The following is a 12,365-nucleotide window of genomic DNA, read 5'->3' as shown; positions in this document are numbered from 1 at the left end:
ATTCTAGGGAAGTGTATCGGAACTATAAACTTGTAATGTATATTTAAACTTTCAAGCCACGATTCAGAATTCGATTGAAATCCTTATCCTACTTCGCCGTGTATATATGTTATTTAATCGCTGAGCTATGCTTATCAAAATCGATATTTAGGAGATATCTAGAGGTATCTATAAATGGAATTATAAATTTGAACTGTTTATTTTAATTCTGATGTTCCGATAACGAATCCCTCCGATTCAGCCCTTCGTTCTTATTTGATTTTAATAGCTTTTATAATCTCCGACTTATGCTAATCAAAAACATTTCAAAATCGATATTAAGTTTACTATGTTAATCGAGTAGTGCTAATCGATACTTTGGAATTGTGGGAGTTATCGATAATTGGAACAATCGAGACTCTTGATTCCTTGTTCTTATTTGGTGTATCTAGCTTTAATAATTGCCGAGTTATTCTAATCAAAAACTTCAAAATCGATAATTTTTTATTCTAATCGAGTAATGTTATTCGATTCCTAGGAATCGTGGGAGGTATCGATAAATGGAAACATCGAAGCATTCGGTTCAACTCCTTGTTTTATTATCGCCGAGATATGATTTTCAAAATCGATATTTAGGAAATATGGAGATGTATCGATAAATGGAACTATAAACTTGTATATCATAATTTCGAAATTCCTAGTTGAAAGCAATCTCATTAGCTTCTCGTCCAGATCAAAGTCAAATTCATAGCATGCCTATCCACCCGTTTTCACTGTGTACAGGGTATGACAAGTGGCAGTAGAATATGAACAGTGGAAAATGGGGAAAAAGGTTGCCAGAACTGTAGACGAGAAAGGAGAAAGGAATCATTGCTTATAGGCGGCAAAGAACTCCATTTGATGGCCATTATTAAGTGCACATAAATATATCTGAATGTAGTCAAAGTTCCAGGTTAGATTTTATTTAATTAAACGGCATAAATTCAAAACGTAGCGATTCCCAAATAGATGGGCATATAAAACAAAACAAAAAAATGAAACTGAAGAAAATATTAAAAATTTAAATGAACTGCTCAGTTTTTACGATTTTGTCCTTAGTTTATGACGCTGCGCTCTGGGAGGGGGTGGGGCGAGGGTGGACGAGGGGGGAAGAGGCGGGGGGGGGGGGCTGGCAGTAGTCATTTGGGCATGCCTAAGCAAACGTTTTGTATTTTTATCGTCTGGTTGGAGGGGGAAGCAAAGCGGGAGGGGGGCAAATTTTTGGGGCAAGTATCTTTTACGATGCAAATTTGTTGCTATAAAATTGAAGAGTGTAGCCGAAGCGTTGCCTAAATAAACTTTACAGACAACCAAAATGATGATGATGAGTTGTCCGTTGGATGTGGACGTGGATGTGGATGTGGATGTGGATGCCACCGCTGCCTCTGCCTGGACTGAAAGGCAACGCCACGTGCCGCCTGTGCAGAAAGGTTGAAAGGTCAGGCATACTGTGTGTGTGCCTGGACCTGAGCCTGGACCTGCACTTGGACTGGGATTGGGAGTGGGATTGGGATTGGGAGTGGGATTGGGATCTGGGCGTTGGGTTGCCAAAATCAACGAAAATCGATTGCCGCTAAATACCCAAGTTGTTTGGGACTTAACTCAACTCTGTTTCGTGTACACAAAAGTTTTCTTTTTGGGCCTTGCTTTTTATTTTTATTCTTATTTTATTTTATTTTATTTTGTTTTTTGATTTTTTTTACATGCGCTCGTAAATCCCCAACGATTTGCGCACAGTCTCAGGCGCTTTTTCTTTCAACTTCAATGTATTTAAATTTTTTCTTGAAATTCTCTTCCATTTTGCGTTGTTGCATACTCTGTTGGCATTGGGGCATTTTGGCTTTGGGTTCTTGATAAACATGGAAAGTATGAAATATCTATTAAATTTCGGATAAACTTTATCTCATTTCCTACTTTAAGTTATTCTGTTTTGTTTTTTTGCGAGTATTTACCTTGGGGAACCAAGGGATTAAAAGAGTTTCGAGTTCTTTAAAGTGCTTTGAACTGGGCTCTACCTTTTTGCAATTGAAAGTGTACTTAATTTAAGTGTAGAGAAACTCCTTTAACTTTTTTTATGCTCTGTTTTTGTAAAGGAACAAATCTTAGAATTTGAAAATTTCCTACTATACACGACCTTGGCCGTGGTACGTATAAAATAAATAAACAATGAGCCAAACCTCGCTGAAATCGGATGAGATTTTTTCATGGTTTGGCCCGTCAAATATTCTATTTAGACATAGGTCAAAATTTCCCAACCCATAACCTGGCCAAATCACATCCGATTTACACAAGGTTTGGCTCTTTGTTCCTGGTTTGGCCTTTAGATCAATTTGGCATTTACATCGGGCAATAGTATTTTTTATCAAAACTATCCTATATAGTTCAAAATTCCACAGCCCATACATAACTCAGTCAAATCTCGTCCGATTTTCACAAGGTTTGGCTCTTTGTTCCTGGTTTGGCCTTTAGATCAATTTGGCATCCAAATCTGGCAACATTATTCTTGTTTTTTTATAGACACATTTTATAGAAAACTAAAAGGAGTTTTTCATATATATATTTTCGAAGGAAGCTTAGTAAATGTATTAAGTTTCTTAAAGAAACGTTTATCCAACTTCTGTTAAGATTATTTTTTTGTTTTTTTTTTCTCAGAGAAAATCTTTTGCTAAGGCTGTAAAGATTAATTTTGTTTCTAGAGGAAACACTTAGTAAATTTATTTCGCCTTTATTACGCCTGTTTTGATATATTTTACTTTTTTCTAGAGAAAATCTAAGACTAAGGCTGTTAGATACTTTATTTTTCTAGAGGAAACGCCTTTCTAAGGCTGTCAAGATTAATTCTGTATCTGTCCAAAGGAAACGTATGCTAATATTATTTATTTTTCAAGAGGAAACCTTTTTCTCAGTTAGTTGAGATACATTTTTGTCTTTCCTTTTTTTAAGCTGTTAGTTTTAGCTTGATTTGTCAATAATTCTTTTGTTATTCCTCGAAACTTAAGAGCTTTGAGTTGTCTTTACATCTAAATCGTTGAAGAGGCGCCTAAAATGCTTAGGAGTTGCCGAGTTCCTATAGGATATACCCAAATTAACTCCGTTAAATCATATATTAGTTAGAATAGAGCTCTAATTGAAGGCACTAAACGAACTTTTGTGGCATTAAAAGCATATCCGCCGAGAATCCGAAATGCCCAAAAAGCAACCCTTAAAACTATTTAAACATTTTATGGCCGCATACTAAATCATAAGGGAACTATAAATAGGCTAATTTTAGTGCTACGGCAGCAAGGGGCCGGGGGAGGGGTAGGGTGTTGCGGGGTTTGAGTATTTAGTCGGATATTGTCAGCAGAAAGGATGCTCATTTGTGCCTGGATTTGTGTCCCTGTTGTTGTTCTTGTTGCTGTTGTTACACCTGTTCAATTATCTCCGAAATTGGCGCAGGGCATTTTTATAGTCTTCTCCAGGTGGGGGCACTGCCCGGAGGCGCTGACGACGGAGGGTGTGGCAGCGGCAGTTTTTGGCTTGTTTTGTTTACTTTGTTGTTGGCCCTTTTTGCTGGCGGCCATTGACTGACTTCCTCTGCTGGATGTGTGGATGTGGCGCCTCGCCTGGTGGCGCCTCCGTCTTTTGCTTTGTGCGTGTTTCGCTTTTTGTACGTTCTGCCATTGCCGCTTCCTTCCGATATGCTTTATTCCTGCCCCAGCTCTGTAGTCCTGCTCCTCTTTGGCTTTGCTGCTGCTTTTTTTCCGACTTCGCTTTTCTTTATTTCCCAGCGAATTTGGTTGTCTCGCACGTGAGCGGCATAATGAAATTTGTTGTGTGACGGCCACTCCCTGTTGTCCCTGTGTGTGTGTGTGTGTGTGTGTGTCTCTCTGTGTGTGTTTGCGCCCAGCTGCTTAGCCTAATCTTATGCGCGCTCCTTAAAGAGCTCTCCGGCTGTCGATTTAATGTGCTGAGAAATCTCGGCTTGATTCTTGCTCTTATTTGCATGTGCCTCGCCCCCAACAGCAAAAAAAAGGTGACAACACAAAATGTTCCAAAATGTGGCAACAAAAACAAGCCCCAAAGTACGCCACACCCCCCTCCGACCGCCCGCCCGTCCTCTCACACACACACACACACGCGCACAAAGCAGTCGTGTTAAAGTTGAGTCTTTGGCTGCCCTGCCCCCCACCTGCCCCCCCCCCCCCTGTGTAGCTCTACAGTTTCTGGTTCTGGTTCTGGCTATGCCTCCTGTGCTTTCAAGTGGAAAATTACTTTCGCAGCTTTATGATGCGGAAATTATATGAAAATCATGGCGAATTTGCCTTGCAAGGAATGCCGAGTCGCAGCTCCTTTAATACCCACACACACACACATATACGCATCTGCATACTGCGTACGCATACGCCTCGTACGCCCCGTAATCTCCGTCCGTCTCGTGCCTGGGCTCTGCTATCAGTGCGGGCCGATCAAGGCGCCCAGCTGCCACGCCCAGTCGCATATAATGAAACGGCAAACGGTCGTTGACAACGCTGCCAAGCCACAGCCATAGAGATGGCACTTAACGAAAACAAAACACGACACGACACGACACGAACTCGAAACAAATTTGAACACGCTTCAAAATATATATATATATACTTTACAAAGTTTAAAGTTTTACTTTTTAAAAATTACACTTTAAAATTTAAAATATTAAAAAAAAAAAATTTTTTAAACATTATTAAAAATTAAAATATATTTCTTAAAAATATAACATTATTTTATGACATTGAAAATATTTTTTTTTAATTAAAATTATTTTTTAGAGGTTAAAATTTGTTTTTAAAATTTTAAAATGTAAAAATTTCAAAACATTTTTAAAAAATTAAAATTGAAAATATTTTTTTAAAATCAAAGAAATTTGCCTTAAACAAATTTCTTCTTCGATATTTAGTATTTAGCATTAAATATTTTTTTTAAATTTACATTTTTAGAAACTGAAACCCAAACTTGGTATTCCAATTTTTTTTTGGGGTTTTCGGGTTAAAGATAAAGTATTTTAGTTAATTTTGTATGTATTTTTTAAAACGTAGTGTTAACATTTTCGTTTCTTCTTATTTGAATTCACATTATTTATTTTGTTATTTATATTTTCCTAACCATGGCTAAAGGGTAAAAAAGTCGCGTTGCATTGCAACCTTTTAAATCTAAGCGCTAAGCACGAACACGCACGACACGTACTTTTTAAAGCACGTCGTGTTGCATCGTGTCACGAATGCGAGCACGACACGCGCACAGCTCTAGGCGCTAGGAGCAGCAGGAGCAGCTGCTGACTGGCTCCATTTCCATTTGAATTAGCATAAAACGAGGCGGCTTACGTCTGTCTATTGTGCGGCCAAAGGGGGGGCAGTTGGGGCTAGAGATGGGCGGGGCGGGCACTGGCGCATTGCTGAGCAGATATCATCTGTTGCTGCTGCTGTCGCTGCTGTTGTTGTTGTTGTTGTTGTTGTTGTTGCCGCCGTGTGGCGACGGCAGCGCGAACGACTTCGTTATCTTTTTAACTTGGCGCTGTCGTTTATTTAACTGATAATGATTTGATGGCAGCTGGCTAAGCTTTCGACAAAGCCACGCCCCCCTCCTCCCAGCCTAGAGTCGGTAGGTATAACAGCCGCCCAGTCCCAAAAAACTGCTCCACGTCGCCATTTGCTGAGGTCAATTACACGCTTTCGATTAAATTTGCCATGGCTCTTGTTTGTTGTTGTTGCTGCTGTCTCTGCTCCTGCTGGGTGTTGACAAGGAACAGCTGCCCGAGCTGGCAGCTACAACTATGTGGAGTCACAATCCTTACCTCCCTCCCCCGCACACACACATGCCTAGGTATGTGGCACAAATAAAGTTGAATTATTATTTTTCTTTATGGAGTTGGGGGGGCGTGGCGCGTGCTTAGCATGCTCAAGTGTTGCCATTGCATATCCGCATCGTTATCCATGAAAGCAGCGGGCGCTGAGCCATGTTTGTCCCGGTCTGGGGGCAACTGGAACTGCCACTGGAATGACACGAAAAGCTCTTTAGGAATCTGGGTTTTAGATTAAACGGCCCTTTTAGTAAATGCCAATACAATGCAGTAAAAAAAAAAAAGGTACTCCAATATATATGTTTTCACAAATTCCTAAATGTTTACAAATATATGGCGCGTTTTGCAGGGTTAGCTAAAGTTGTGCGTAATTGAGTTGGAGTCAAAAGTATTTTCTATAAATTTAAAGTTCTTAGACTTTATTGTCGTCTGAAAGTAGGAGGAAGGCAGCATTTTAGAGAACTAATGAGGTCTAGAGCGGGCTAGAGTAAGAGCAGCGGAGCAGGGGAGAGTGAGAGAAAGAGAGAGAGATAGAGGGAGAGCGAGAGATAGTTGTAGGAAGTATATTAGAGTGGAAGTACAAGCAGAGATAAAGTTAATTTACAAATTGTTTAGATAATGCTTATAATTAAAGCATACAAAACTGAAGAACTGACTTGAGTTCATGAGAATCGCAGAGAAGGGCAATATTTTCAAATACGTTGGTTTTAAATTAAGCGCAGCTGGAGTTAAGCTTGCGCTGCGCTTCATATGTACGTAAGTATATACGCAAATATATACATACAAGCATATATGTATACACGTACATATACATACACATGCACATGCATGCATACATACGCAAATACATACACAAATGCATACATACGTGCATACATACAAAAACATGCACGCATATGTGCACACATAAGTGCACTTACATGCTCATATACATAATAAAAACTGTAAATTAATTTTAAGAAAGCTCATGAGAATTGCATAGAAGGGCAATATAATACATTGGTTTAAATTTGCAGCGCAGCGAGAGGTCAATTTGTTGTGCATTTCACACGTGTTTGTAAATATGTACGTAAATTTTCTACATGCATGCATATATGTATACACAGATTAATACATACACACATATGTGCACACATACGTGCACATATATGCTCTTTTACATAAGAAAATTTTGAAACAAGTCAATTAATTAACGCAGTTAATTGAAACAAAGTTTGAAGCGGATTTAAGGACAAATGATAAGAAATTTAATATAATTTATTTTTCGAATTTCACAAATTTTCACAAATTTTCCACACTTACGCGTGAAATTCCGCATTCCTCTTTCGCTAATAAAACAACAGGGCAAACAGCTCTTAAAGCTTGAGCTGGGCATTGCTCATCAATCAGTCAGTCAGTCCATCAGCCTGTCAGTCTGTCAGTTCGTCAGGACGAACAGCTGTAGGTCGATTAATGCATATGCCCGATGCATGACACACCAGGCAAGCCATAGAAGTGAATCGAGCTGGCGTGCTGGGCCTGGGGTCATTCGAGTGCGAGGGGCAATTAGAAAAACATGAACAGCAATTGAAAAGGTGCTTTAAGGTAATTTAATACAATAATACAGACCAAGCAAATTCGTGGAATTGGAATTACGTTCGAAACCTTAAATCCTTGTGGGTTGTACGCATTGGAGGCGGGGTGCATGTACTCGGAGGGGTGGGGGTTTCTAGTCAAGCGCCCATTGGGCAACCGCCTTGCCGAGCAGATGCAGGAGATAGGCATTGCCGCAGACAATCAGATCCTCGCCAGTCTCCTCCTGGGCGCTGTCCATCAGCACCGGATAATATTTGACCACCAGCATGGTGAGGGTCATGCGTAAATAGAGATAATTGCGCTCCTTAACGGCCAGAAAGCCGAGCGATACAATGTTGCCCAATACCAAAAGATCTCGCAGTGTTTCGGTGAGATCGCAATCCTTGCGATTCTTAAACACGGAGCACCTCAGATCGAGCAGCAGCGGCAGCACAAAGATGCCATGGGCCAGCGCAACGGCGCCGACGCCCAGCGAATGCGCATACAGCTCCATGTTAACCAACGCCAGGGGCATCAGCTCCAGCATGCACTGGGTAACATTGCGCAGCATGCGAAATTCGCGACTGCTGCCGTCGTCAAGGAAGGCGCGCACCAGGCCAAAAACAGCGGCCAGGCCGCCAACCACGCAGGCGGCAAGGGCGAACGGATGCTTCTGCGGCATCAGCTTTGTGGCCGTCAGGCCGGATGTCGTCAGCAGGAGCGCATTGTATATGAAGCGCAGCCCGCGGCTCGATATCGGTTCGCTCATCACGTGGGAGCTACACAAATAATTTTGAATAACTCAATTTCGATCTGATCAATATCTGGAAGGTAGTCAGATTCAGATTCCTACAAACACAGCCGGCTTGAAAACGGATTCTAAATGTTACCTCCTATTTTGGAATGCATAACGTGCAGATCTAAGCCTGGTCACACTGATCACAAAGTCCGTGGTTCGAAGACCAGGCAATATATACATGTAAACATTTTACAAAACAAGCCTAAGTCAGACCAGATTTAAACCCGACTAGGGGATAAGAGTATATTGGTCGTCTGTCCATCCGTCCATCTATCTGTCTGCCCGTCTGTCCGTCCTTCTAAGCGTACATCTATCCGCTGTCTGTCCATTCCTCCCTCTGTCCATCTATCCGTTTGTCCATTCATCCATCCGTCTGTCCATCCATCTATCTGTCTGTCCATCCATCTATCCGTCCGTCTATCTGTCTGTCTATCCGTCCGTCTGGCCATCATTCCGTCTGTCTTTCCATCCGTCTGTCCATCCATTCGTCTGTTCATCCATCCGTCTGTCTGTCCATTTGTCCGCTTGTCCATCCGTCCGTCTGTCTCTCCATCCGCCTCTCTATCCGTATGTATGTGGTTTCAGAACCTATAAGAGCTACAGTCTTGTAATTTTAAACATAGGTCCTCCTAGCGGCCGCGCAGTCATAGTTCCGATAATCGATAACTTGCTCCGTTTCCAAGCAATCGATAAAAATCGATGTCGAAATCCTGTTATTTTTGAGCAAATCTCTTAGGGTTTAATAGCTAGAGTAAATAAATTCGAGAAATAAACTTCCAGAAAAGTATAAACAGATCAAGTATCTTTCATTATATAGCCATAAGGCCCTCCCTCCTCACCCCTAGCATCTGAAGAAGGTTCAGGGTATCCCCTAGTCGAATACTTTCAACAAGTTGGATGTGAATGGAAGGATTAGCGTAAAGATATATGAGAAGTAATGTATGCATATATGTCAAAGTTAGTCGGATCGAAGCACTTGTCAAGCTTTACTATATGCCCAACATATATGTAAGATACTCAATCCAAATCGAAATACTATAGCTTATAGCCAGCTCCACAGCTGTTCCTTTCGGAGTTTTATTTTCTGTTTTTGGTGGGCACAAAATTTGCAAGTCTAATTGGAATTTGCACATTTGCTGTGAAGAGCTAATTGGGCTCAGCGCGAGTTGAACCAGCAAAAAAATTGTAATTCTGTTGGCACTAATTAAAGAAATTTGTGTGTATATGTGTGTAAATATGTATGTATATGTGTGTATATATGTGTATATATATTAGTATATGTAGGATCTGTGGAATGTGGCTGGATGCGGGCTTGTTAACAATATCTGAATGTCTGGATTAACCGCTTTGCTGCCAAATGACAAACTCTAATTGCGAGTGCAACATATTTTAATGAGTACAAACACACAGACATGTGCATTAATATATACAAATATATACATATATACATATATATATGTGTGTATATATTTATATAAATTTACATATTTATATCTGGGCCCTTTGCTGCCCTCGCGGCCCCGCGTTCTGCCCTGTCGCTTTATTCAACTTGACAAGTGAAGTGAGTGTGAATATTTTTTTTTTAGGTCACGCCAGAGCACTGGACGGCACCTGGCAAAAAAAAAGGAAAATTAAAAAAAAAAACAGTAAATGGAAAATAGGTAGAAAAAGGAGGCAGAAATATGGTTCGAATCCTTTGCATCCTGTTGGCAGGGAAATTGCAGTCAACATTTATTTCCGCAGCTTGATGAAAAATTCGAAAATAATTTGCGAGCCATAATTAAAAGGCGACAGGTCCAGCAGGCCCCAAGCTAGGCAACCCCTCTCCCCCTTCCCCCGTCAACTTTCACATAGTTTCCCAAAGGAAAGTCCTGCCAAAGGCTCTGTGTGTGTGCGGCTCCTTGCTGCGCCGCCTGCCACAGCCTAAGCTCGGGGGTCATAAACAATCCGCATAGAGACGCGTTTTTCGATTTTCGCCTCAATTGGCAACATATGGCCAACAGACGTTGAAGGAGGCGGCCAACTCCTTGACGTGGGCGGGGCGGCATTTGCATTTGTGACTGCGAATTGCGAAAATGCGAAAATTTAAAGTTTTCGTGATAAGAGGGTTGTAAAAGTACAAAAAAGAAATGGCGAATGGTTTGCCAGGACGCAGCGCGACACGAAAAGGGCGGCAGACAAAAGGCGAAGCCAGCAGAACAAGAAAAATCGCTGCGGGGCGGCGGCTGAGCTGATGCCAGCGAGGGGCGGGTGGGGGGTTGGTTGTGGAGGGGTGTGTGTGTGTGTGTGTGTGTGTGTGAGTGAGGATGTGGAGTGGGAGCTCTACTTAGACGAGTAGTCGCATTGTAGCGCGGCATTTGCCAGAAGGTGCCAACACATTTTATTGCTCTATACCCTAACCCGAAAGGGGTTGCTAAACTATGTGAAAAGATTGAAACCAGGGCAAACTTGGAGAATTTTTTGTCAATTTAATAGAATTCTATTAAAATAAATATTGGGATTATTATAATAGAAAGAAAAGAAAGATATGAATTGTATAGAACAGAAGTATAGGCAGAAATGGTAAAATAAAAGGAAAATATTTAACCATGAAAAATTGAAGAAAATTGGAAAATTTCAGTATTAAAGATTAGAATAATAATATAACAAATATTATTAGACCAGAAAGAAAATATAGCTTGGATTAGAATCGAAAAGATGAACAGGAAGAAAAGATACAATATACAATAGATAGAATAGAAAAATAGAGTAGAAATAGATCAGAAATAGAAAGGAAATTAATTATAAATATAAGAAGAAATATAATAATAAATAGAATAAGAATAGAAATATATAAGAATAGCGATGGAATAGAAATAAAATCAAAATAGAATAGAAATAGAATAAAAATCGAATATGAATAAAATATAATTAGAATCGAAATACATATATAACAGAAATATGATAGAAATCGAATAGAAATATGGTATAAATATAAAAAATAATTGAATAGAATATAATCTAAATGGATTAGATACAGAATATAGTGGAAATAGAATTGAATAGAACGAAAGATAGAATGAATATTTAAAGTAGATCTCTTTAAATATATATATGCTGCTCCTTGATGCAACATTTCTAAAGGTTCTTCAGTCTGTAGTTTTATTGATACCCAAACAAGTGATAAAACCTTGGAACTAAAAATAATATGGATATATATCTTCTTTCGGGTAGTTTTTATAAGATTCTTTGGGCTAGTCTGTGGCTTGGGTTTGTGGAAATCCCTTATAATTCTAGGGAACTATTATAATTATCAGGAAATCCCTTATTGTTCAGTTGAAGAAGTTGTTTTAGAGCTCAAAATGTTTGCCAGTCTTTGTCTTTATAATTCCAAGAATTCCTAGTGTTAATATAGGCATGAAGTACTGTCTGCAGGTCAAGATGGTTCACCTGACCAACTCAACCGCAGGTGAGAGACGGACTGCTCTACCCAAGTAGGGTATTATTGGCATTAAAAATATATATATATAAATAGAAAAGAACTTTTCGATTAAAGTTTGCTTGCGACATTTGCATATTTATATGCTTGTTTTCTCTTTGTTTGGTTCATTGAACTAGTTCGTCGCTCGTAAAAACAGCTCGTTTAAAAACTTACTTGCGAGAGTATTTAGACTTTCGGCGCTGGGAAAAACAAAATCTCGACTTTTGCCTGCCTCTTTTATTGTTTAACTTTTGCGCCCTGCCCCTCACCCTGCTCCTGCTCCAGCCCCTGCCCCTCCCTTTCTGCAGCCCTTGCTCAGCAGGCACTTACGAGCAGAGTCAAGGGGGGGGGGGCGGCAGGCAGGCAGTTTGATATATGTGTGCACGGACAGCGCACATGTCTCTATCTATAAAGCGTCAACTTTATTTGGCCAACTGAGGCTCGACGTACACCCAATCCCCCCCGACCCGAAATGCAATAAAACCAGCTGTCGATTTGTTTATATTATAAAAAATAATTAGTCTGTATTTCGGCGTCGAAGTCGACGCATCATCATCATATATGATATTGTATATATGGTATGTATATGTATGTTGAGATCTTGTTTGTTAACAAGGAGCGGGGTGAGGGGGGGGGCAGTGTTCGGAGGGGGGGGGGCGGGAGGGGTGTGATTAAAGTATAGCCATGGTGATTAGTACGCTTGGATAATTGGAATAATA

The 12,365-nt window shown here is 40.3% G+C and overlaps 1 protein-coding gene across 1 annotated transcript; it reads right to left on the bottom strand.

Moving 5' to 3' along the window:
• Positions 1-7,035: 7,035 nt before the first annotated feature.
• LOC135430208 (uncharacterized) lies at positions 7,036-8,239 on the bottom strand. The gene is made up of 2 exons (XM_064684777.1): positions 7,442-8,239; positions 7,036-7,351 (listed from the first exon to the last, which is right to left on the bottom strand). Exon 1 carries the CDS (start codon positions 8,154-8,156, stop codon positions 7,542-7,544), a length of 615 nt encoding a protein of 204 aa, XP_064540847.1. The 5' UTR covers positions 8,157-8,239; the 3' UTR covers positions 7,036-7,351; positions 7,442-7,541.
• Between the last annotated feature and the right edge of the window lie 4,126 nt (positions 8,240-12,365).

This window comes from Drosophila montana, unplaced genomic scaffold (genome assembly GCF_035044405.1).
Source record: "Drosophila montana isolate Dmon_TW-CO22-7 unplaced genomic scaffold, ASM3504440v1 contig_2_1, whole genome shotgun sequence".
NCBI lineage: Eukaryota > Metazoa > Arthropoda > Insecta > Diptera > Drosophilidae > Drosophila > Drosophila montana.
The sequence above is the reverse complement of the archived record's forward strand: the minus strand, read 5'-3'. Positions and strand labels throughout refer to the sequence as shown.

Bases quoted from the DNA above. Each gene is read 5' to 3' on its own strand.
- LOC135430208 (XM_064684777.1), bottom strand. From the start codon at position 8,156: ATGAGCGAACCGATATCGAGCCGCGGGCTGCGCTTCATATACAATGCG.